This window comes from Crotalus tigris, unplaced genomic scaffold (assembly GCF_016545835.1).
Source record: "Crotalus tigris isolate CLP2741 ecotype Arizona unplaced genomic scaffold, ASM1654583v1 scf7180000019259.915256, whole genome shotgun sequence".
NCBI lineage: Eukaryota > Metazoa > Chordata > Lepidosauria > Squamata > Viperidae > Crotalus > Crotalus tigris.
The window spans coordinates 583,070-610,000 of record NW_024097459.1 but is presented as its reverse complement, the minus strand read 5'-3'; the positions used below and the strand labels follow the sequence as shown (position 1 = coordinate 610,000).

The 26,931-nt window shown below is 36.9% G+C and overlaps 1 protein-coding gene across 1 annotated transcript in view; it reads right to left on the bottom strand.

Moving 5' to 3' along the window:
• LAMB3 (laminin subunit beta 3) overlaps nucleotides 1–20,617 on the bottom strand; it is a 64,672-nt gene extending 44,055 nt beyond the window's left edge. Inside the window, exons 1-6 of the mRNA XM_039361359.1 lie at nucleotides 20,464–20,617; nucleotides 18,740–18,792; nucleotides 17,019–17,173; nucleotides 743–857; nucleotides 425–498; nucleotides 20–211 (exon numbers count right to left, since the gene is read on the bottom strand). Of these exons, the coding sequence (XP_039217293.1) occupies nucleotides 20–211; nucleotides 425–498; nucleotides 743–857; nucleotides 17,019–17,173; nucleotides 18,740–18,761 (558 nt within the window). The 5' untranslated portion in view covers nucleotides 18,762–18,792; nucleotides 20,464–20,617. The remainder of the gene's footprint in view (nucleotides 1–19; nucleotides 212–424; nucleotides 499–742; nucleotides 858–17,018; nucleotides 17,174–18,739; nucleotides 18,793–20,463) is intronic.
• Between the last annotated feature and the right edge of the window lie 6,314 nt (nucleotides 20,618–26,931).

The following is a 26,931-nucleotide window of genomic DNA, read 5'->3' as shown; positions in this document are numbered from 1 at the left end:
AGTACTGCATTTACAATACCTTTCCCCCATTCTGAGGTTGTCTATGTTGACTCTGTATGTCCTGGCAACGGACATCATGCCATTTCTGAGGCAAGCTCTTGGGGATCCAGGGAAAAGTAGTAGAACAGTCTGTGGACAAGTACTGATAGATCTTCCACGTTGTACCAAAATCAGTAGAACGCTCAATCACCATGCCACCTGGCAAAGGACTCTTAAGAGACAGAGGAAAGAAGAGATAACTAGAATTCAATAGTCTTACTTTCTACCCTTAGCAAGAAAAAGGAGAGAAAGGGGAGTTAATCAGTGTGATTGATCCAGAACCCAGATAAGCTAACAGTAGAGACCAAGACTCTCACTAGTTTACAAAGGTCATTTGAATCAAAATTTATTTCTCCAAAAAGAAACAGGAGAGCCATGCACATACCCTGAAATCCAGCAGGAGATTAGCAAGCTGAAATTTATTGTTTAAATCCAGTTGGAGATAAACATGTTTCACATCTGAGGAGACAAAAAAGCAATTATCAGAACAGTGGGCCATGAACATTATGAAACTAAGGCTTTTTCTAAAAGCTAGATCATTCATTTCCTCTCTGCAGTTAATCTATTAAATCTCAAGCTCTATTTACTAAATCCACACAACCCTTGTCCCTCTGAAATCATTGTTCTGACCATAAAACTACTTTACAGCACGTCCACATCAGCCTCTTTCCTTTCCCCCCCCTCCTCTAAATCAGGGACTTACCATTCTGAGATTGCCACCAACGCTTGTGTCCTGTAGAAGAGAGAACATTTTCCACCCGGTGACTGTTGAATGCATGAGGGATTCTGGAATCACATCGGCAACATTTCATTTGCCACTGAAACAGGAATAAAAGATGGCCATTAGATTTATGATCTCAATGGCATGGTGTTCTACAAAATTAAAACACAAATGATATAATAATGCAAAACAGTATTAAATGTTACTTCCATCTTTTAGAAACCAGCATTCTGTTTAATGGAATTTTTCTTAGAGAGAGGATTCTTTGATTGAAAGCTTGAATTTTAGTCAATTGGATAAATAAGCATAGTGTATGTTCAAACTAGGCTTCTAATATACCCCTCCATATGTGTAAAGCTATATGGAGATATAAGTGCAGGGAATCTTGTATTTTTCCACTTCTTTCTTTCCTGGTTATTCACAAGTAGACTTTTCCCAACTGCTCTGTCTGTCCCATAAGATCAACAGGATGGGCATGAGCTGGTTTCCATCAATTAAACAATGTCAACTCATGGAACCATGGAGTTGTACCTTGTCTTTGTCATGCCTTCATTTTGAAACACTTGCCCCACACCCAGGATTATTCTGGCTCCAACAATGACATCCTTTAGAAAAAAATGGCTTTCTAAATACTTATATTAATATATTTCAAAATACTTATATTAATCTCCTTTCCTTTTCTTCCCTTGGCCCAAACATTTTTATCAGAACACAAGACCAGGTTTAATGATTTAAGAGCACCTTCTTCCAATTCTTCTTTGGCAAATGTTTACTTTGTAAGGACTGCTCACTACCTTAAAACTGGTGAGGCTGTGGCTATTTTAAATCTCATCTCCCCAAGGAAATATGGACACTTCGAAAGCAATACACAATTTTAAAGTTGGAAAAATTAAATTAATTTGGGTGACAAATTACCTTGTCAGTTTTTACTGGAAACCAAGCTCTCCAAATTTCACTCTAGCTGTTATATTTCCCCTTCAAAGGGGCAAACATTACATTTTGGGTTACATGCTGTGGTTTTTTTTCTTCTCTGTGTTAAGTTCATGCCAGAGCAAAATGAATAGACTTGGTATAATTCCTTTTTTAAAGCCTAAAACAAGAAGCCTGGAAATTGTTTGACTTCCATTTCATAGAGGAACAATTTTTGTTTATTCAAATCCACATCAACTAACACTTGACTAAAGCACCCAGGGAGAATGAATACATTCTGGCAAGCTTACTATATTGTCTCTTCTATTTTATTATAACTTTAAATAAATACTGTATTTATTACATGCAAGTAAACCCAAATGTTGAGCCTGATAATATTTGCCATGCATGAAAACAAAAATTACAGTTTTGCCAGGTTTTAGCTGAACAACATTGCATTTATTTAAATCTCAAAATAGATTGAGCCTAAATCCATCTCAACTTCCTAGATTGAGAAAGCATCAGAAGACAAGTGGCTTTACTGAGTGAAAGGTTAGTAGGTGAAAAGTCAACCCTCTTTAGCTTGAGTGAGTAATTCAAGGAGCAAGTCAGACTGGGCTATCTCAAAAGGTTTGTGCACAAAAGGCTTAAAGAGACTTCAGCCCAAACTTGACAAACAAATACTAAAAGATGACAGATTAAGCTAAATCCTGGCTTTTAGGTTAATTCCATTGATTCTGACAAAAGCACGTTGAAAGAAATGGTGTAAAATGAACCAAATGCCACCAGAACAAGAGTCTGCTTACAACAGGCGTGTCAAACTGCTGGCCCGTGGGCTGGATGCGTCATGGCAAAACAGCGCCAATCCCATTGCTGGCAATGGGAAAAAAGTCATGATATGTCGCGACATGTCACGTGATGTTGCGAGTTTGACACCCCTGGCTTAGAATATTAGTATACATTGACAAACACAATATACTATTATTAGCAATCACATGATTAAAAATAGTTGCAGGGTGAAAAAAAAATTATGTTACCAGTCTGAGTCTGGATAGAGAGAAATTGGAAGGTTATAATATAGAAGAAACTGAAACATTGGTAGACAAACAGATTTGGCAGACACATGACATTAATTTATTATGTTATTAGATTCAGATGAAAATCCATAAGGTGCACAGGTTAAATTCTGAAAAGGTTGTCATTACCACTTCTGTATACTGGAGCATAAAAGATTTTATTAGATAGTAAAATGAGTATAACTTCAGATACATTACAGTAGCACAGGGTGGACTGCATTTTTGTCACATTGTAATAAAAAATGGCTCAGGGAAAAGAAGTTTTTTCTATCCATTTCAGCACAATACATTGTGTAAAAGCTCTTCTATATTTCTAGAAGGACCTCTCATTGTCTCATATAGCCATGACTTGACAAATGATCTGTCTGCTGAGCTTGGACTTCCCAGAGTTTGGACCTGACATACATGGACATTTGAAACATACATTTCACAAGACAGTGCACCCCAGTGTTGAAATCCTGCAGCTCTTTCAATATTTGGGAAACTTAAAATTAACACTGGATGAAAATGAAAGGGGTTGACTGCTGTACTGAATAAGTTGTGTAATATTTTATTGCTTAAGAAAAAAAAATGCCCATGGTCCAAACTAAAGTTTGCCAGAGGAGACGTGTGTCTCAAAGTTCCCTGGGTCAGACAATATTTCTGACCAGCTTTTATTTTGGCTCTCGACAAGTTCATGCTGCTTTGGAAGAACTCTCTCCAATATTCTTCCTGCCAAGAAAGTTTGATGCATTCTCATTCTCTACTGGCTTTAGGGAGAAATGTGCAGATCCTTCTCTGTATCTATTGCTGTTTCCTGGATCAAGGAGGCAGGTACATGCATGAAATTATGTATCCCCACTGATACTACAGATCACTGAAACAGAATCTACACTAAAGGAAGGGAGCTTATTCAACCAATGACAAAAAAACAACATTCAAATTATGGAATCAGCCAAGAGTTGTCTCCTTGTAGCAGTTGAATTGACCCTGTATAAATGGAGGTCCAAAGAGGTCCCTAACAATACATACTGTATATCTTACTTGGTCTTCTTGTAATCAAAGACTTAGTCCTCAATACTAAGATAAGAGAGCAATCAAGAAAACTAGAATGTTCTCATGGAATACACCAACTTATACAGTTAAATTTTCTTTCTATTGATTGTATATTTTCCTTCCAATTATTTGTTCACCTTTATCTGGTACACAATTATGACAAGAGTAAATAACAGGTACAGTATCTCCTTAGGAAGCAAATGACCAATTTCTATTTCACATAAAGTTAGAGAAATGCCTTTGGGTCACATTAATTTCTTTCTATGCGGTAACAATGGGTGGGAGCTAGTTAATCTTCTAAATAACATGTATGTTGTGTCTTATCCTTATAGCAACCATTTTGTAAGCATTTTCATGACATACTCTAAAATATCAGACTGCCATTAATTGAGTAACATTTCCTATCTTCCTGGACTTCCTATGAATTACTTTTCTTCCTACACCCATATTTTCATCAGAAACAGAAAGAAGAACTTATGTCTGGGTGAAAGAAACAAGAAAGAAAAACTAGAATATGCAGATAAAAATAATAGGATGCTTTAGCACCACCCTTAGGGTGCATGCTTTTAACTGCAAATAACTATACCATCATAATTTACACAAAAAAAAACTCCACAGCAAGTTGTTGTCTACCTGCATAATTTTAGCTCTATACATGCAAATCGCCATCTCCTTTCATTTGTTTCAGTTATGAGTTTCTTTTCTGGAAGTATACAACTGACCACTACAGGGCAGGGATGGATGGGGCCTTTATCCTAGTCTTTGAATCCACTTTAAAAGAATGCTGTCTGTAAGGTATGAGTACATGTCTTCAAAAGAAATCTGGGTCTAATTTCACTTTATAATCTCATGTAATGTATTTTCATAAAAAAAAATTGTGCTTGATGTATGAGTATGATGTCATTTTGAAATGTAAGCTTTTAAATGTTGTTGAATTAGCATTTTTGCGAATAGAATAGAATAGAATAGAATAGAATAGAATAGAATAGAATAGAATAGAATAGAATAGAATAGAATAGAATAGAATGAGTTGGAAGGGCCCTTGTAGGTACATGAGTCCCTATAACATTTCTGACAGATGGCAGTCCAGCCTCTTCTTGAAAGCCTCCAGTGATGAAGCACCAACAATATCTGAAGGCAATCTGTTCCATTGGTTGATTGTTCTCACTGTCAGAAATTTCTCCTTATTTCCAGACTGAGTCTCTCCTTGATCAGTTTCCATCTGTTATTCCTTGTCTGGCCTTCAGGTGCTTTGGAAAATAGGTTGACCCTCTCGTCTCTGTGACAGCCCCTCAAATATTGGAACACTGCTATTGTGTCTCCCCTGGTCCTTCTCTTCATTAAACTAGCCATGCCCAATTCCTGTAACCATTCTTCATATGTTTTAGCCTCCAGTCCCCTAATCGTAGTTGGTGCTCTTCTCTGCACATTTTCTAGCATCTCAACATCTTTTTTTATAGTGTGGAGACCAAAATTGATTGCAGTATTCTAGGTGTGATCTTACTAAGGCTTTATAGAGTTGTATTAGTACCTCATTAGTACCACATGATCTTGATTGAATCCCTCTGTTAATGCAATTTAAGGTTGCATTTGCTTTTTTTTGGCTGCTGCCGCACACTGCTGCCTCATATTTAATTGATTGTCCACTAAGACTCCAAGATCTCTCTCAAAGTTACAGCTATTAAGCCTGGTTTCACCCAATCCATATGTGTACTTTTGGTTTTTCTTGCATAAGTGTAAGACTTTACTTTTCTCTACTGAGATCAAATTGCATCATAAGTTCTCTAATCCTAAAACCACTTTATACCCAGCAATGTTTTAAATAATTTTTCATATATGCAGTGTTTCATTTCAGGAATATGTCGTTAAGATGATAGTTGTTTCTATAAATCTGGTCAACAAAGAACCTGGCATGAAAGATGTTTATAGAAAATAGTTTGATCTTTTTAACAATATGAAAACAATATGAAAATGTCACTGGAGCATCTGGGATTCTTATTCATACTAGTTTTGGGGAGCAGGGGAATGTGAGTTTCCTCAGATTTTGAAATAATGTTCAAATTGTCCCCTTGACCAGCAGCAATTAACAAGTGATATTTAGTTCAGAGCTATGAAAAGCAGAACAAATTTCTGTGTATCATATTCTTGTAAAAGGCCCAGGAGGAGGAGCAGATTTAGTTGATGAGTTTGTCATTGTCTGAAAAAGATTTCTGTAATATTCTCAAACAGATAATAGTGGGAAGAAAACCTTTGAGGTCTCATTAAATGCTGATATGGCAAAAAAAAAAAAAAAACCAAGTAAAAAATTATAGAAAGTTCCATTTAACTGACTTTTCAGAATTAGCAAATAATGCAGTATTAAGAAATAAGGAACATTTAATTTTGCAGTTGAGAATTGGATTAATAACTGCCAGTAAGCAACAATCACAATAATAGAAATTGCAGCAAGAATTAATTCCATCAGGTTCATATTAATTATCTGATGTATAGGCCGGCATTTTAAAGAGAGGAAAGAGCAATGGACTTTGCTATTTAACTCAGCATGATACCTGTCAGTGTACTATTTTTCTTTCTTAAAACACATATTTACACTTTGATCTCATAATAAAGTTAATAGCATATGCCTAGAATGAAACACTAATTTGAAAGGAGCAGTTGACGACAGCAGAATATTATTAAGAGCAAATACAAAATGTACATAAAAGACAAATTAGTGTGCCAATTCTAAGCAGTTTGATTCACATTACACATAATAGCATCCAGCATAATAACATGAACTTCTGGGGGCAATTCTAGATATTTTTGTGTTTGAGGGAGAGAACAAGGAAATGCCCTCTCACTTTTCATTTACAAAAATTGACTGGCAATGTTAAGTCTCTGCTACACTTGAAAGCAGCAATTTGAGTTGCTAACACTTTCCCTGTTATCCCCTAACTATGTCATTCTGCCCAATGATAGACCAGTCCAGATGAATTTTGAAAATTACTATGCTAAGATGCATATTTTCTGCTTTCTGATTGTAAGAACAGCCCAGTCCCAATGAATTCTGAGAATGGTATTCCATCGCATGAAGATATTCCAATGAAGCCAGCTGGGGAATAATATTTTATTAAAAAAATTCATTGTTCCTGACATCATTTCCTTTGTACAGTCATTCTGCTTGCTTAAGATCTATTTGCTTCCATCCCTATTTCTACAACTGGATTAACACTATAGCACTTATTAATCATCATTTCTTCAAGGAAATCCATGTGTTTGCTTTTACATAAAAAATAAATATTTGAAGAACTAAAAATGTACAGCATCAATGGTGCCACTTGAATTTGGTAAAGCAACAATTTTCATACCTCTCCTTTATAAACATGTCAGTCCTTGTCTTTAAGGTGCCTTCACATAACGTTTTTGCTGCCTCAAAAAAAATTCTGATAAAAAACTGCTTATCAAGAGGATATAGGAACTACAATACTCAAAAATTATACATCATAGTATAATACAGAGTAGCAAGAAATTTTTTCCAACCCAATGACATATACTTGAAGATTATATACTTCTGTAGGAGATAATAATTTCAACAGATGAAGTAACCAGAAAGTAAAGAACTGGAGCTGTGCTGTTTCAACATGTGTTTTTCAAAAGCTGTGCAGAATAGAAATGCCCAGCTGCAAGAGCAATATGGGAATTTAATTCTGTGCTCTAAGTACAGCAATTGGCATCATTTTTTATATGTTTGGTGGCACTAGGAAAATTGCTCTGAACAGAACTCAGTATTATTATTGTTGTTGTTGTTGTTGTTGTTGTTGTTGTTGTTATTATTATTATCAATCATTGCACAGTCAGCCAGATGTTCAGACTGGATTTGGCATTTTGTCTACCTATCGAGTCCTTACCCAGGACCTGGGATAGGCAGATGTGAATGTTTGATGGTATTACAGGTATCGTCGCAGGATGGAAGCAGTTCCTAGTAAGGCTGCCTTTTGCAATTGACTAATAGCGAATTTGCCAATGCCAATGGTGTTCAAGTGGTGCTCCAGTTGTTTTGGGATTGCACCCAAGGAGCCTATCACTATTGGTACTACCCTTGCTTGCTTTTGCCACAGTCTTTCTATTTCTATTTGTAGGTCTTTGTATTTTGTTATCTTCTCCAGTTCTTTCTCGTCTATTCTGCTGTCTCCCACGTCCACTATCCAAACTTTTTTGTCCTTCTTATCGACAATTGTTAAGTCTGGGATGTTATGTTGCAGGTGCTTGTCTGTTTGAATTCTGAAGTCCCAGAGCAGTTTAATTTTATCATTTTCTATGACTTTCTCTATTTTATGATCCCACCAGTTTTTGCTTACAGGCAAATGATATTTTTTGCAGATCTTCCAATGCACCATTGTTGCTACTTTTATTATTATTATCAATCATCGCACAGTCAGCCAGATGTTCAGATTGGATTTGGCATTTTGTCTACCTATCGAGTCCTTACCCAGGACCTGGGATAGGCAGATGTGGATGTTTGATTGTATTACAGATATCGTCGCAGGATGGAAGCAGTTCCTAGTAAGGCCGCCTTTTGCAATTGATTAATAGCGAATTTGTCAATGCCAATGGTGTTCAAGTGGTGCTCCAGTTGTTTGGGGATTGCACCCAAGGAGCCTATAACTATTGGTACTACCCTTGCTTGCTTTTGCCACAGTCTTTCTATTTCTATTTGTAGGTCTTTGTATTTTGTTATCTTCTCCAGTTCTTTCTCGTCTATTCTGCTGTCTCCAGGCACTGCCACGTCCTCTATCCAGACTTTTTTGTCTTTCTTATCAACAATGGTTAAGTCTGGAGTGTTATGTTGCAGGTGCTTGTTTGTTTGAATTCTGAAGTCCCAGAGCAGTTTAATTTTATCATTTTCTATGACTCTCTATTTTATGATCCCACCAGTTTTTGCTTACAGGCAAATGATATTTTTTGCAGATCTTCCAATGCACCATTGTTGCTACTTTGTCATGCCGCTGCTTGTAATCAGTCTGTGCAATCTTCTTGCAACAACTTACCAAGTGGTCCACTGTTTCTTCAGCTTCGTTGCATAGGCGGCACTTACTGTCTGTTGCTGTCTTCTCAATTTTGACTTTGTATGCATTTGTCCTTAAGGCTTGGTCTTGTGCAGCCAGAATTAGTCCCTCGGTCTCTTTCTTCAATTTTCCTGCTCTTAGCCATTGCCAGGGTTTATTATTATCTGCTTTTCCAGCTATTTTTTTCATGTATTGGCCATGTAGTGCTTTGTCTTCCCATGCCTCTATTCTGTTCTTCATTTGGTCTTTCTTGTAGGCCAGTTTGGTCTCTCCAGTAGTCAGTATGCCTTCCTGATATACTAATTTCAGTGCATCTTCCTCATTGTTCTTCAGATATTCTTCCAAAGCCATTTTTTCTTCTTCAACCATCTGATGTACTTGTAGCATTCCACGCCCACCTATTTGCCTTGGTAGATTACTATTATTATTATTATTATTATTATTATTATTATTATTATTATTATTATTATTATTATTATTATTATGGATCATCGCACAGTCAGCCAGATGTTCAGACTGGATTTGGCATTTTGTCTAACTATCGAGTCCTTACCCAGGACCTGGGATAGGCAGATGTGGATGTTTGATGGTATTACAGATATCGTTGCAGGATGGAAGCAGTTCCTAGTAAGGCCGCCTTTTGCAATTGACTAATGGCAAATTTGTCAATGCCAATGGTGTTCAAGTGGTGCTCCAGTTGTTGTTGTTATTATTATTATTATTGTTATTATTATTATTATTTTACAAACCAGGATCATTGTAACGTTGGTTTGTGATGAAGTGGTTTATGTTTCAGAATTCTTTACTCAGTCCAAAACTATATCGTGTATAGTAGAAAAATACATATTAATAGACAAGTTATTGGAGATTTCTGATATATGGACATGGTTCTTTTTTTTCCAACAGAAGGTTCAGTAGTTACACAGTGATACTGTACCTTTTGTTTGAAAAATGGTCATCTGTTGCTGTTGTTTTTAAATGTGACATTCAAGCATGTTAGGATTATAAACTATCACATCAAATTAATACCCAAGGTAAATCACTTTATTCTGCTACAATGAAATGTTAATTTTATTCAGTGACTCTGGATTCTACTTTCCCCTGCTGATTTGCTTCTGTATATGATTCTTCATATGTCAGCAATAACATCAGAGAGCTGGTCTCCAACCAGTTCCAGTAGATTTATAGCTATGGGAGGATTTAAATTTATGTTTAATAAGTAGCAGCTTTACACTGATCTTATTTAGGCTTGAAAACTATTAAGCAGAGTTGGAATTAGTCAGTATTCTGATAGGAGATCATCAGGGAATCTCAAAAATTTACACTGGAGTGGGAAGTAAAAATCCCATCTCAAGGCAATGAAATGGGAAGCCACTTCTGAATTATTGCCAAGAAAAGTGCATGGATCAACCCATGAAATCACTACAAGTGAAAATTTTATCCTTCTAGACCTTGACTGATAAATTACCAGTGCATCACACTGCCTTTCTAAGAAAGTACAAACATGGCAAATTGCTTCATAATTAAAACATCCCTGCCTTGAAAATTTCCACATTTCATGATTGATTATAACCTTGCTCTTATACTTCTAAATATGTATGTTCCTCTACATTCTCAGAATCATGTCCTGACTGCACAAATGTCTGTCTTGCCCCCAAAATATTGTCTTTGTCTTGGCCCCACCATGAGTGAGACAGGCTTAAGATACTTCTGCTCTCTGTTAACTAGCCAGCCTCCACCTCAGTCATTTATCTTCCAACCCAGGGATGTCAAACTCACAACGTCACATGATGTGTCGTGACATATTGTGACTTTTTTGCCATTGCTGGCAATGGGGTGGGCGCGGTTTCGCTATGATGCATCCAGCCCATGGGCCAGCAGTTTGACACCTCTGTTCTAACTTTTGTCCCCTCCATTAGCACTTTATTTCCTGAATTTCTTTCCCATTGGTCATGTAACTCAATTGATCTCAATTACAGTTGTGCTTATTTGTTACCTTCTCCATATTTACCACTCACTTTCAGTCACTTATCTATCCTAGTCTCCCTGTGAAGTAAATAAGAGACTTCCCAGCAGCTACTCAGTTTGAGTTCTCTCACTGTGCAGGACCCAGATAGTTGCCCAGTCATGGCAGATCCCCTTCCTCCCTCCCTTCCTCTCTCTTTTCTTGGGGCTATTCTCCTTGAGGATCTTCCTGTATGTTTCTTCATATCCCATTATTTTAAATTGAGTGGTTATGGAATGAGAGAAAAACAAGCCAAAGTACAAAAAACAGGCAGAAGCATGAAATGAGGCAGGCTCCATTCCTGTTATAGTGCCCTTATTAGTGGGTGTTCCCTGGCTGGCTGGAGACAGTAGCAATGCCAAGAGAGTAAATGAGTAAATCAATCACATTGCTTATAGGGAGGACACAGAGCAAGATCATTCAGGACACATGCAAGAGAAGCAGGATAGGATTAGCAACAGGGAAAACAAATTTTGTACAAATAATTTTCTGAGGACGGGAAGTCAGAAATTTAACTCAGTAGGGGGAAAGGTCATTTGAGTAATAGCTGAGGTGTATCAACATACTATCTGAAACCTTTTCATTAGTGTGCCCATGTATCTTATCTCAGATGATAAAAACATCTTCTCACCTTTTGAAATTATCATGTGCTAAATGCTCTTTAGGCAAGATAATCAGGTGAGCCAATATCCTTGACCTAAGGCAAACAATGTCTTAATATTCAAGGTCTTTCATTCCATAAACACTGAGAAAGTTATGGTACTAACTTTATTAGTAAGTCTGCAAAATTATCTACTTCATCACTAGAATGCTGAGAAATACTTCACATCAAGATGAAAACAGTATTTTTAGTTAACCTAACCCTTATTTTCAAGAAACCTGAAAAGGTCCAAAAAGCCACCATATCTAATAGTGTAATCCTTTACCACTCTTCTAATCACAGGAAATATGGCACCTTATTATATTTAATCAGAGAACCATTGTTATAGCAAGGAATATGAAGCACTAGAAGTAGATGTTAATTTGGTACAGGCTAGGTCAGTGATGGCGAACCTTTTAGAGATCGAGCACCCAAAACCTGACCCCACCCCTGCCCCACCCCGCTCACCTCTGCCCCGCACCTACTCCGTCCCTGTTGAATTTCTCGCTATGTTAAGGCACCTAAATTTAGGTAATCTGCCCTTTTAAAAAAACTAAAAATTTACATTCCCCATTTTATATCAATTTATTCAACATAGGTAAGTATAACAATCTTTTAGTGAAACCAGACTTTATTTTCCAACAGGCAAGGGTTTAATAAAGCATTTCCCAATAAATTATCAAATTAATATATATTGTGTTATATAGGATAGATAAGATGCATTAGACCTATCCAACAAGCTTCCACTGTGGGGGTACAAAGTATAAAGTTTAGAAGGAACTGCAGCCAAATCCAAGGCAGAATTTTGGAGTGTTTCCATCAACAGGAAACTTACCAGTATTGCAAAATACCCTAGGACGCAAACATACACTTTGGGACACTTCTTGGATTGGCACTAGAGTTAGACAACACATGCTGGCCAACAGGGCAAAATGGAAGGAAAGCAAGCAAGCAAGCATGGCCCCTCCACTCATACCCTGTGCAGAGGTTGCAAACAACAACAACAACCCAGCAACCAAAAAAAAAGAGTTTATTTTTTTTTTTACTTTGATACCAGAAATAGGAATTTAAATAGAACTTTACTTTGAAGCAGAGAGGAAAATTGGGTAGAAATGAAAGAATATAAAACAAGTCTCGCATTAAAATTATAGTATTGGCTCAGTAAGCTACTCAGCAATAAAAGAAAAAAAGGCGAAGTAGGATAAAGAGTGGAAATGGACACCAGGGGGCTGAGCCCAGAATTATATTCAAAGTATTATACAATTTATTTGCAATTATTCCATATTAGTTCCTGTTTTCCATTACAAAAGTTCAGTGAGGAGCAATGGAAAAATACCTAAAATATGCAGCTCATAAATTTTTACTCTCCTTTGCTGAAAGCAGTCAAGCTCATTTGGAAGAGGTGAATCAGATTACTGGGCTCATATTGCCCATGGCTTGTAGATTGCCTTTCTACCCATGATGTAAAGCAAAAGCTTGTAACTGGTGGTCTTTTGCCCATATAGTTGCCAGCATTTTTTATTGCACAGGTTATGGCTTCGGGCAGCTGTATTTCATTAGCATCTGACATGTCAGAAATTTCCACACCTTCTTTAAAGTATATGCACATTTTAGGGAGAAGCAGTGTGCAGGTCACATTTTAAATATTGAAATGTTATCCATATACATAGAAAATAAACAAGGAATACAAACTCCACTTAGAAAACAATGCCCAATATTAAATTCATTCATTCACTGCACCTTTTTAGAAATAATTCCTTTTAACTTCAATATAACAATAACTGGTTATATTTGTAGTAAGAGAGCCAGTTTTGTACGGTGGTTAAAAGCACCAAGCTAGAAGCTAGGAGACTGTGAGTTCTCAGGCATGAGGCAGTTGGGATGACGTTAGGTGAGACTTTCAGCTTAGAAGGAAGGTAGCCACTTCCAAAAATGTTGCTAAGAAAACTGTAAGGACATGTCTATGCAGTAAGAATGATTTGAAAGCATATGCACACATATACCGGGGGGGGGGGCAAGGTAAAGTTCTATATAAATTCCTACTTCTGGTATCAAAAGTAAAAAAATAAACTCTTTTTTTTTTGTTGCTGCTGGGTTCCTTTTTCTTTCCCGTATTTTTCCTATTATTTTCTTTTGTATTTTTGTATCTTACAATATTAATATATAAATAAACTAGATTTATTCATACCAATTGATCACAGAAGGCAGAGAAGGTATGTTCAGCTTTCTTTCTCTTGAGTGCTGAGACTGTTTGCTTTTGTTTTTAACATTTAAATATTATCTGAATATGCATGTGCACACCCAAAAGTCCCTTCTACTGGGTTTGCATTGAACCAAAGACTACTAGAAACGTATGTCCTTCTATTTTAGAACAACCTTTTTATTTGTAGTTTTAGGGACCTAGATAATACAAAAGAGGGGCACAAGGACTATAGGTTCTGGTCCACTGTGATATTTTGACTTGACAATCGTAATAGGACAATCAAAGCCAAAGAGCAATAAATATCTTTGTGCTTGTCCATGAAAATAAATTCCTATAATTTGATTTAAACCAATTATCTTATTCTACTCTTATAGTATAATATTATATTATTATTTTTATGAATACAGATTGTCATGAAACCTTAACACATTAAACAGTCTTAAAATGGAGCTGCATTAGTTGCTCTAACAACACCTTTTAAATAGTATTCTCTGAAGTGCAAATCAGTATGTTGAATGGTGCTAATCCATTTAAAATTCATATGCTTCAAGGAGAACAGGAAAACCTTACAATGTCTATCAATAAACCCTTTAATCAGTAGCTCATACCATGAAATATGAGTCAGTGTCAGCAGTAAATACCAGTATAATGACAAGCTACAGAAACCGTAGCAGAAAATAAGTCCCCTTTAACCTATTTATTGTTGATCAAGGCAATTAAAGATGAAGAGAAGGGGTACTTCTCCAACTTTCTGAAATACCTTTATGGACAATAAGAGAATCCAATTTGACATATTTTTAAGTGAGTTGTATGTTGATATAATAAACATGGAGCACTGACATGTATGCTATTCCCAAAATCCTTTCTCAAAGACAATTTTAAGTACCATACCATCTCCTTTAATAATGCTCCTTGAAAGTCGCATGGGTTCTGCTTCATAACAGACTTCCTATTCATAAAACACCTAGAAATGGCCAACAAAATCTTATTTGACTTAAATCTTGCTTGCAACATGCTGTGACCCTACCTTCCACTTCTTATTGGCTTTCAGTTTAGTTCTCAAGAGTCAGGACCTAGAAACAGACAGCATTACCAGCCACAATGTCTGTCCAGTGGCTAACTAATTTATATAGTGATTGAATCAGAACCTGTTCCCTTTCAATGAAATCAATGTTATGAATATTTGGTTAACAGGGAACAGTGCAAAAGACAGAAATGGCCCTTGAATAAGTAGATTTCTTGCTGGGCAAAATTTATGGCTCTCTGTTTTCCCCCCAAAATTGCTTGTGGTGAAAAGAAATGTAGCACATGAGTGCAATATGAAGGGCCGTTACCAATACCATACTTTCCATGGATTTCCATGCTGTGCAAATGCAGGATTTCTCATTTTCCTCAACCTACTATTTAATGAGAAATGGGGAGGTTAATAGAAAGATCATTTTTAATTTCTGCTTTTCCTGTGATCCAATGGTAATAAAAATGTACATATTAGAACAGATTCTGCAGGTAATCTTAGCTCATAAATACTTCTGAAAACTCATTTAATGTTTTGTGCATAGTAAAGGAATTTATACAAACTCAAAGTATATTCCTAAGTCATATTCCCCTTCTCCCTATTCAGGCCTATATGTACAACCCACTTAACATCTGTTTATTGGAAAATGAATGGCAACTAGTTGCTCTAAAACTTAAACACATCAAAAGTTTGGATTCATTTTATGGGGGGAGTCACTTTTGAATTGCTGTACAGAGATTGATAAAATTGGAGAGGAGGGGATATTTTATTTGCTTTTTTTCCCAAACACAGTGACAAGATGAAAACAATAAGGCATGTAGCTGCCAGGTTTTCACTCTTGGACTTTATTTGGATCCTGGACTTTATTTGGATACTCAAGCTGGAGGTTGGCACACAGCCTCTGTGCCTTAAGAGCTACTTTACATGAGGAGATTCAAGAGCTTCATTTTTTTTTCTGCAGAAAGATAATGCTATTTTCATGTACAGGAATTTCTGCTGGTTCTACCCCTGTTCTGAACTATTGTTCTCTGTACTCAGAAGTGTCTGCTGCTGCTTCTTTCTTTCACATTATGTGAAACATTATGTGCTTATGAAAGTTGCTCTGGATCTTAAAGTTTTACACCTACACAGATTACAGCTACCTGCCAATGACAGTCCCAACAGGTCTCTGCTATATCAGCATTTATTCAAAGTGTTGTATGTGAAGAGGATATAATCTGAAATTTGCCAGAGACAGGAAATGCCTTAACCTGGGATTTAAAATGGGATAGCACTGGAGGAAGAACAGCTTGACCTCCTTCTGTTTCTTAAAACATGTGTAAGAAAAGGAAATCTTTTGGAAGGGCCATGGTAGTTTGTGGTGGTCAAAAATCAAAAAGAGTTGTGTGGCATCTTTTCAGAATAGCAAAATTTATTTTAAAAACATAAGCTTTAATTTATTTCTTAGTCTGAAAACATGCTACCAGAGACCTCTTGATTTTGGAGAAACTTTGAAAATAAAAATTAATAAACAAGAAATTAGATATTCTACAAGGGCAATATGAAAAAGTTATGAAAATAGTTGGCATAAAATCAATTTCCTCTCTAGTTACTGAGACCTGTAAGAGTTGACTTAAAAGAAAAAGAACATCACTGCTTATCGAAAGAAGTCACTCTTGTACAGGCTGTGTTGAGGGCAAAGAGAATAACCTCTATTGGGACACCCAAAACATAGAATTAAACTCCACAGAAGTGAAGTGGGCTCCAAATTTATTTCCTGCACTGAAACATAGAGAACATAATAACTCTACTTTAAAATTCTGGCTTTGGGCATATCTTATTCAGAGAGAGTGAAGAAACGTTATGTTCTAACTTACCATAGCAATCATGTAGACTCAATCTTTACAAATATCCAGTGCCCAAAATCATACTGAAAGTTCACATATTGCACTAACTATGGTTTGATTAAGCATTATCTCTTTAAAACTCCATTACATACTAAAGTCATAAATCATGGTTTATATACCACAACAGCTGAGTTTGCACAACCAAAACAAATCCAAAACTATATCATAATCTGTGAACCCAAATATGAGAATAGTACAAGAATTGGAAAATCACAGATAAGATAGATGAATGGGATCAAAAAGATTACAAGAATGTAATCTTGACGAGCAGCAAGGTATCTATAGAGATGGACAGATAAGGTGACTATTTGTGCAATTACTAGGAATCAAACATAGTCAAGCACCTAATCTCTGTTCTGTTTAGTGACACCACAAAACCAATGCCACTAAGTTATGAAAGTCTTGTCCTTCCTGAATGAATAATAATATTTGGGTTATACATACTTCTCCATATGGAGTACAGGAAGTTTCAGGTTGGGTAAGTCCACAGGTGGAGGAGGCCTTCAAATAATGGATTCTTCCTATAAGAAGATCCTGTGCATGTGGGTAGCAGGCCCCATGCAGACAGGTTCTTTGTGCAACCAGGAGGTATGGAGAGGCTAGAAAGAAATACAGAATCGATTTTAACAACAGTATTCATTAAGAGAAAATAGGATAGAAATGCTGCCCTTTTTTTCTATATTGAGCAGCTTCAAAGAAGTAATGCAAAATAACATAATAGCTACTCAAGTTAAGTGACTATCTACAGAATTAAGGAACTTCTACTTTAAATTTCACTTCTGCAATAAACTAGCTATTAAATAGCCATACAAAAGTCATTCAAACTGTAATCCTCTGTATATACATCAGACTAGAAGTAAGAACCCTGTGAAGCTTCCTACTGTTAGTCTTAACTTGCTAAGTTGCAATGTGTGGATAATTCTATGGCTTTACCTTATAGCACTGTCATAAAGATTAGAGAGACCATGTATGCTAAACAATGCAACAGCTGTAAAAGCAGTAAAGTGCTAAATATTATTCACCCATCCAATAAATGACTTAATTTTCTCCTATCACAAACATAGCAATATGCAATGTTATTTCATTAATTTACAAATGCCCTTTTTAGAAAATAGTGCAAAAGACACATGGACCTAGAAAACACAAAATAAATCATTTGTATCTGTGAACCAGAACTATTCTTTAATAAAATGTTCTTAATTGTGACAGTATACATATTTGCTAAAAACATATAACATGCAACCAGGTTACTGTGTGACCATAGTTCCCTTAAGATATGTACAGGTCCCACTATATTAGATAGAGTGGACTCACTCCAGGTCCCCGCTTTTAAATGTTATCATCTGGTAGGACCTAGAAAGCCAGCCATTTCTGTAACTGCATCTACCTTCTATAATAGCTTCTTCCTGATCTGAGGAGGAGGATTACACTCCTTACAGTCTGGAAGGCCCTGAAGACCTGGCTTTCCCTCGGGTACTGTGCCTGGAGGGAAGGGAAGCCTTGTGATGGATTGTTCTTGATGGTTTGAAAGATTTTTATTATTATAATTTTTGTCTTTTGTTATTTGTTCAATTGTTGTTAGCCCACAGTTATTTAATAAGGACACATCTACAAACCTACAAACCTTCTTTTGGGCCCATGCCCCAAAACAGCAAAGTGAAATCCAACTGAGTCATTTTTTTAAAAAAATTGCTTATACCTAATGAACAGATCTTGCCAAACTAAACTGTAACCTTCTAACCTACTAGATATATCCTAAGAGATTCTAGGGTGTGGCTATCCTGAATCTCTTCCTCCCTTTCCTCCAACCAGCCCAGGACTATGAAGTCTCTTGATTTGAGCTTCTCTTTGGAATGCACTATTTTCCCCCTGGGAAACCATGGTGCTCATGGCCAGGATCCCCTACACACACACACACACACACACACACTACTTCTCCAGATGCACATTCCATTGCACCTTGAGATAATCTGCTTCTTCCAGTGTTCTCTATATTACCTCACTATGTTCTCCACATAGGGAAAAGGATAATTATTCGGCATAAACAGATCCAAGGCAAGGCTTTTGAGGCTAACTAGCATTAATAGGAGATATTAACTATTGTCTGGATCTACCTTATCTAGTCTATCTAATATTTTTCACTTGCATACAGAGAAAACACTTACCCAGAAGAAGGAATATCCACATAATGATGAGCTTCACAACATTCAAGAGTTACCTTAAATGAACATAAAACATATATTCAATGACAAAGATGATAGCATGGATATGACAAATTATTAACCTTTCTTTAACATTGCTTTGCAATGTTGTTGTTGTTATATAATTGCAAAACAATCCTAAGAAGTAAGAGGAAATGTCAATGAAAGGGATTACAGGTAGACCTCAACTTACGACTGGCCAGTTATAACAAACCCAAGAAAAGGGACGTACAACCCAGATTCAAAGTTCTGACAGTTGGGTTTCCCCACCACCCACACTCTGGGATCAGGTGACTTTCAGGCTGAGCACTCAACAACCACAGCAATAGAGATGAACTGCCAAGAGACTACTACAAAATCTAAGCATGAAAAAAATAAGCATATACAGTACAATAAAGCCATGGTCACCACTGTCAATCCTGCTTCCCAGGTTCTATGAACAGTGATATGATTCATTATAAGATCAATAAACAGATGCAAAGAGAGCTGATCATTAGTGAAGACCCCCAAGAGTGTGAGCAGAAGAACAATATGGAAGCCCTGTTAGAAATAAATGGGAAGCAATAAAAATGGGAAAAATAAGCAGGTGGAGACACAATATGCTCTGTCTTGTTCATATTCTTGAGATGATGAAAAAGAGAAGATGAAACACTACTGTCCTGAGGCATTCTATCATGGCTAGCCATGAATTGTCATCAAGAATAATAGACCCAAATATCATTGGTTTAACAGTGACACTGAAACCTGGAATGATTTTTTGCTAATAGCACAGATGTCAAGAGAAAGATAAGTATACAACTAGGCATAAATGTCTTATAATCCATTGCATTTTTATGTAAACTAGTGCTTGACTGATCTATGGCCCAGTAAAAAACCACATGCTATACTGGGTGTTATTTTTATGTACATCCCATGCAAAACCAGGCCAGAAATAGACACAGTCTAGTCCAGGCAGATGCCAGGAATCGACACTGCCACAAAAGCATAAAAAATAAAAATAATAACCTTTCAGTCTTCCTGATCAAAGATAAAAAAACAATTCCAGAACATTATTTTCATTTATGTCCTCTATCTCTTACCATTTTTTTCTCCATTAACCTTTTGCACATTTATTTCAAATCTCTTGGGGGAGGATCTTACAAACATAACACTTTCTTCAAAGTATTCGTCATTTTCAAAGCATTAATCAACTGCAAAGCACTAAACACTAAACAAGGTTTAATCTATTCTTTCCCATGAGCAAAGTGGACTAAACTTCTATCTGACTTTGAAAAATCTGATTATTCAGAGAGATTTTTTTCTACCTTTCAAGCACCAGGTTTAAGAACAAGATCATGCACATCACACTGAAATGTAACTATCTAAAGCGAGGAGGGAGCTTTTAAAAACTTTACCCGGAGCATGTGCTTTAATCCCTACTGTTAGTGCTTTTAAAAAATATCTGTTTCATTCTGGGTAACAATATCTCCATTATCTTTCCCAAAAGCTCCATGTCATTTATTAAGATAAATGATTCGAAACCAATGAAACCAATAAATTTTGTTATCTAATCCTTATATAACCAAGAATCAGTAGATTTCTAGATGTTCATCAATAAACTCCCAGCTAAGATTCAGAAATACTTTACCACCAATACTTGCTAGAGGGGATGATTTACAGTTACCAACATTGTACTACATAAAACATACCTGCACTATCCTGTCTTTTTCCTTCTCTTTTGTGCAGGGGTCAGCTGGAATCCCTCGCCTGGCTTCTTTAACTGTAGTCTTTCACTCTCCGTTTTAAACACATCTTACCTGCAGATGTAAATTCCTGTGGGTGTAGTAATAATGATATAAGGAGTGATTCAAGGACCTTTTCAGACAGACACACCCATCTACTGTAAAATTCACTATAGAGCCTCGACTATGAACTTGTGTTAGCTCACTGCAAGTAAAAGAAGAGATCTTTGTCATTATACATTCAAGAATACACATTTCTATCAAATTGCAAACATTCCATGAGAGAAGTTTGGATTTTCTTTCACTGCATACAGCAGAGAAAGTTATTGGCCAAAACAAATCTTTTTACTGAGTGAAATGGGTAAGCAAGGGAAGCAGAAAGAAATGACAAAATAGAATAGGATCTTTTCATACAGGGATATACTCAAGGAAAGCAATTTATAAGTTAGACGCCTTTCAGGCACCCAGGAATAAAAACATATATACACAATAAATGTATATATTGGTAGAATTCCAATTCATATAACCAGTGTTCAAAGAAAAGAACTACAGATACGATCAAATAAAATAGGGGGAGGGTAACACACAACCATTACACTGCTACTTCATGCATATTATATAGCTTAATAACACACATTCTTTAGGACAGGAACTAGATATAGCTATAGATACACCTATAGGTATAAGGATAAACAATACCTCCCATACTGAGGTTTGCATATGTATGGCTTTTACAGATATCACTATTGATAAGAGAAATTACTGGAGAGATGAGCACACTATTTCCAGAAAATAAAAATAACAAGCTTTAATCAACTTGATGTCTTCCAGCTGAACTTGAACTAACTTCCACATTCATTAACCAGCATGGAGCTTTATGGGAATTGGTCCAAATAGCAATCAATAAGGGAAGTAGAAATCCAACAGTTTCTAAAAGCATCAAATTGCAGAACTGGACTAATCAGCTAATGTCTATTATGAACATCATAATGAGCACTAGCTTCAAAATGGTGAGTCCAAAGGGATGGGGCTTGTGATGGAATGTAATTTGGATTCCAAGAAGTGAGGCATAGATGGCAATGCCATGAGCATCTTCTTGCCTGCCTTAAACCTCCTATTATGCTGCTGATTATAGAACTAGAACAATTGGATTCACAAAACACACTAAGAGTCCTAATGTGATTTGTTTGATTTTAGTTCATCATGTTGCATGAATCTTTAGTTAAACAAACGATAGTTCAGTACATATACATGTGAACCAGCTACCAATCTGTTAAGATTTTAATTCTTAAAATGAAAAACAAGATATACACCTTAGATATTTGAAAAAGAAGGAAAAAAAATCACAAAATCAGTTTGTGTCCTTAGGCATATAAAATCTGAAGGATTATCTGGGGATTTTCTCCTTCTTGGGTGTGTCAAGAATGCTTGATAAATGGGTAGAGATCCTGGGTGTGCCTTCTTTTGTACTGCTTGCTCAGACTCCAATTACTCATATGTTGATGCCAACTTTTTCTCTGTGGAATCTTGGCTCAACAAATCACCTTGCAGACAACAGCTCTCAGCATGCCGAAAGAAGATTAGCAGAAACTAGCAAAAGACAAAATGGTGAGGACAACATCCCAAAAAAGCATTACATTAAAAAATAATTCCACAAAAGAATAAATCCAAATAGTCTAGTCAAATACCAGGAGCAAAAACATTTTCTTTTTCTCTTTCTAAATTGTCATACAGAATACCGAACTATAACAAGGAAAGAACAACTAGACAGACCATTTAAATATAGAACTATACCTGTGATTGATCACTGAACATCTCTCATTCATTCTACCATATCATGCATCTATATGAATCGGCTAAAAACCAGTCTATCACCACTTTGAGCCCACTTGAGCTAAAGTGTTATAATGTCCAGCCAGCAAATAAGAAATGGCGAGAGTTGTAATACTATAATCTACCTTAAGATCACTGAGGTTCAGGGTTACATGCAACAGACAAAAGTCTTAAGTTGCCACCAAATGGTTATTTTTAATGTACTAGAAGAGGAAGATTATTAACTATATGAATATCAATAGTATTAACTGTACATACTTATTTTTATTTATAACAGAATATAACAGAATAACAATTGGAACGGATCTTGGAGGACTTCTAGTCCAACTCCCTGTTCAAGTGGGAGATTCTGCTTTAGACAAATGACTGTCCAATCTCTTCTTAAAAACCTCCAGTGATGGAACACCACAACTTTTGAAGGCAAACTGTTCCACTAATTAATTCTTCTTACTGTCAGGAAAGAGCAACCTTAGTCTCCAATTCTTCTTTTATTACAATTCTCTCTCTTTCTCTCTTTCTCTCTCTCTATCTCTCTCTCTCTCTCTCTCCCTCCCTCCCTCCCTCCCTCTCTCTCTCTCTTCCAAAGTTGAAAAAAATTACACACACAAGTCTATAGGATCCCAATGCTGTCAGGAAAGGGCAACCTCAGTCCCCAATTCTTCTTTTATTATGTCTATTTCATCATTTGTGAATATCAGTTTGTATTGGGTGCTTATATTCTAAAAGTATTTTTGCTCTTAAACTAGCCCCAATCTTGTAAATGCTAGGACAAAAATTACAAAATAAATTCTGGTCTACTCGTTTTGCATTGTCATACTATACATTGAATGCATACAACATTGCTGTGCATTCTTAGCTTCCTAATATCATTCTTGCTGTTGTATCTTATCTGTATTGAAAAATGTAATCCTCTTTACCAGACAGCTGACCTCAGTCTGGCCTATTGCAGGTCAGCCGACCAAGGTGTAGAAATATGAGTCTACTCTTGAGGGTTATTACTACATTGCTTAAGTCAGACCAGAAGGGAGGAGCATTCTGAGCTCATCATTATGGTGGGTTTTTTTTTTAACTTAGCAAACAGACTGTTTCCTGTTTGAAATTATTGACTAATATTCAGTTTGACAGCTGCATGTAGCTATTTGAATTCAAGCATCTTCTGCCTTGACAGCATTTTTTTAATGAAAAAAATGCCCAAATGTAAAAATGATCCAAGGCTGGAGAATAAAAAGGAAGTAAAGCTCTTAGAAGAATGCATGAAAATATATTTTCAGCTTCTTTCATAATGCAAAAGAGAGTTTAAGGCAGGGCTGTCAAACTGCCGGCCCACGGGCCGGATGCGTCATGGCAAAACTGCGCCCACCCATTGCCGGGAATGGAAAAAAAGTTGTGATACATCATGACACATCACATGATGTGGCGAGTTTGACACCCCAGGTTTAAGGGCTGCAAAGCAACTATATGTTCCAGTCCATTATTATTATGTTGTGCATTTACATTAGTACTAATTCCTAGAGACTCTATGCAGAGTTGCCTGCAATTTTCTTTGCTAAGTTTTGCAGAAGTGATTTGTCATTGCCAACTTCCTAAGGTTCAGAGAGAGAGAGAGAGTTACTGGCCCAAAGTCACCCAGCTGGCTTTGGGCTAAAATGGAACTAAAATTCACAGTCTCAGAGTTAGGTGCCTTAATCACTAAAGCTGGCTCTCTGTTTTAGTTTATAAATTTACAAAAAAATATGTAGCCAATGACTTTAAACAGTACCAATGTCTGCATGATAGGTCATATAGTTAGGGCCACTGAATTGCAAGGGGTAAGCACTGATTAGCTCTGTCTGTAGCAGAAAGCAGGCTATGTCTCCAATGAAAGGAATACCTTCCAGCATTTACAATTGTAAGACATCTCTCCCCCACCCCACCCCACCCCAAAATTTGCAGGTATACCTGGATTTTTTAACATTAGAAAATTGAAATAACTGTTGTAAATCACATCTTTTTTCATACAATTTGCCCTGTGGGGCTCAAAAATGTTGACACCCAGCTAAAATTAGAATAACTGATTGTTTGGTGTAAATGGAACAAACAGATCAAAACACAGTCAAGGCTTATATGATCTCTACTCAGATAAGTAGCAGGATCAAGCACTGTCTTACATAGTGATTGTTATGGGTGTTATATTTACCTTATATGTAGCTCTATCATTCATCTATATCACCACAGCCAACAATGAGAATATCATCAGCTATTGACTCAATTCCACGGAGTCCACTCAAAAATTCATGCTGCTTTCTTTGATACACCTCTGGTGCTACAGAACCTCCAAAGGGTAGTTTGAGCCATCTCTTTCTACCCCAAGGAGTCCAGAATGTGGTCATGTAACTACTCTTTTCATCCAGTTTGCACTGTAAAAAGGCATCTCTAGCATCAACAAGCATGAAAACTTGTGCTTTGGGTAGTTTGTACAAAATATCATCAAGTGTTGGCATTAGGTAGTGTGACCATTTCAGGGCCATATTCAGAAACTTAGGATCAATGCAGATTCTGATCTTCTCAGGCTTCCTAATAACAGTCATGTTGCTTATCCAATTGCTAGGTTTAGATACTGAAGTAATATGTCCTTCAGCTTCATACTTGTCCAGTTGCGCTTTGACCAGCAGCTTAATGGCGATTGATACATTGCGTGGGGCACATTGTACTGGTGAAATGGCAGGATCAAGTTCAAAGTGAACCTCTCCTGCAACAGATACTATGGGGCCCTCAAACATCTCATTGTAGACTAGGAGGATTCACTGTTTTGTCAGTGGCCTCGCCAAAGATTTTGAGGGATAAATCTTTGACATTGTGTAACTCAGCCGGAATGGTGAACTGCATCAAACCCAGATGCTCACATGTTGATCCAGACAATAGTGGTTTCTGATCACCTTCCACAATCTCAAATTTAAGTATGTGGATACCCCCACGTATGCCTCATTCTGTTTGGAAAAGTCCCAATGATTCCATTACTTCTCCTGAATATAACTTCAGTTTGGTGCTACTAGGCTGAAGAGATATCTCAGGTGCCAGTTTCATTTTGTTCTTTAAACTCATGAGATCACATGTTGCATCCGAGTCCAGTTAGCAGGGTTGGATTATATTGTTTAAACTGAGATTTACAAATCATTTTTTTCCCTAGGAGTTTACAACACCAATGCATTCTTTTGTGCAAACTACATTGGTGGTAAACAAGTGTGCATCCTCAGGATCTGACATTTGCTCAATTGTGTGCAGCTTCCTCATTTCCATTTTACCTGAGAGACAAACTCATGGAAAATGATTTGGTCCCCCACATGCTCTGCAGGTTTTCCCATATGCAGGACACTGCTCTTTCTCTCGTACATGCACACTGCCAGAGTACTTGCATGATACTGGGTTGCTCCCAAGTGACTTGTATAGATGAATTTTGTGCTGACGTTTGTGCTGGTGGTTTTTCATGCTTAGCTGTTGTTAGTAGGCTGCATTGACACTGCCAATCTGTTTATCCTGCTCCAAGGCTCTCAACCATTTGTCTGTAAGTTCTATGGTACGACATATCTCAATTGCAGCTTGTAAGCTTAAATCATGTTCTCTCAAAAGGCGATGGCGTGTGCTTTCACTAGTGATACCCAGAACTATTTTATCACAAATAAGTTCATCTCTCAGAGAACCATAATCACAGCTTGCAGTTTTTTCTCTTAGCCATGTGACAAAACTGTCTATTGCTTCACCTTCTTCTTGCTTACAGCTGCCAAATATATGCCTCTTATATATGACATTTTTAGAGGGTCTGAAAAAGACTTCTAAGGAATCTAGGATGGCTTTAGTATCACTCTTTTGCTCCTCTGTAAGGGTTAAATTATGCTTGTAAATATGGAGGCATTTGCTGCCTGCGCATCAGCCTCTCAGTGTGGCTGCCTACACTGCTACCGGTTTGTCATCTAAACCTGTGGCTAGGGAATAATCCTCAAACTCTGCTTTGAAGTTGGCCCAGTTACTGTTGCAATCTCCACTCACCCTCATTGCCTCAGGCAGTGGAATACTATTAACAGCGGCCATGATGCTGGCTTCCTGGCTTCAAATGCTTGGCTTCCAGGACAGGGCCGCAAGTGCTGGAATGGCATGCATCAAATGTATAGAGATAGCGCAGATTCAGATGCTTATGACACCATGTTTCATGTGGAGTCAGTAAATACAATACAAGGCCTCACTGTGCAAAAGCCATCAAGCTACATTTTCTTCATTCTCCTACCTTTTAGTTTTCTGGTGCTGGTAATGAGATTAGACATTGGTAAAGTTCTGTGCTATGAACTATAAAGGGAACAATGAAAACGCAAAAGCAGCCAATATCTAATGGGAACTTCTCGAATCTGGTACCTTCCAGATATACTGTAATTACTACATTTGCTATGGCTCATAGATGATTGAAGGGATGAAGCTGTAATCCAAGGATATAAGCATGTCATCATCTTGAGGAAGTTTGATCTACCCATTATCTTGCTTGCTGTCTCTGCTGAAATGTTTCCTGTAAGAGGATGAGAGGGGGAACCCCTCACTCATATTCCAGCATAAAATGAATAAAAGGAAATTTCTAAT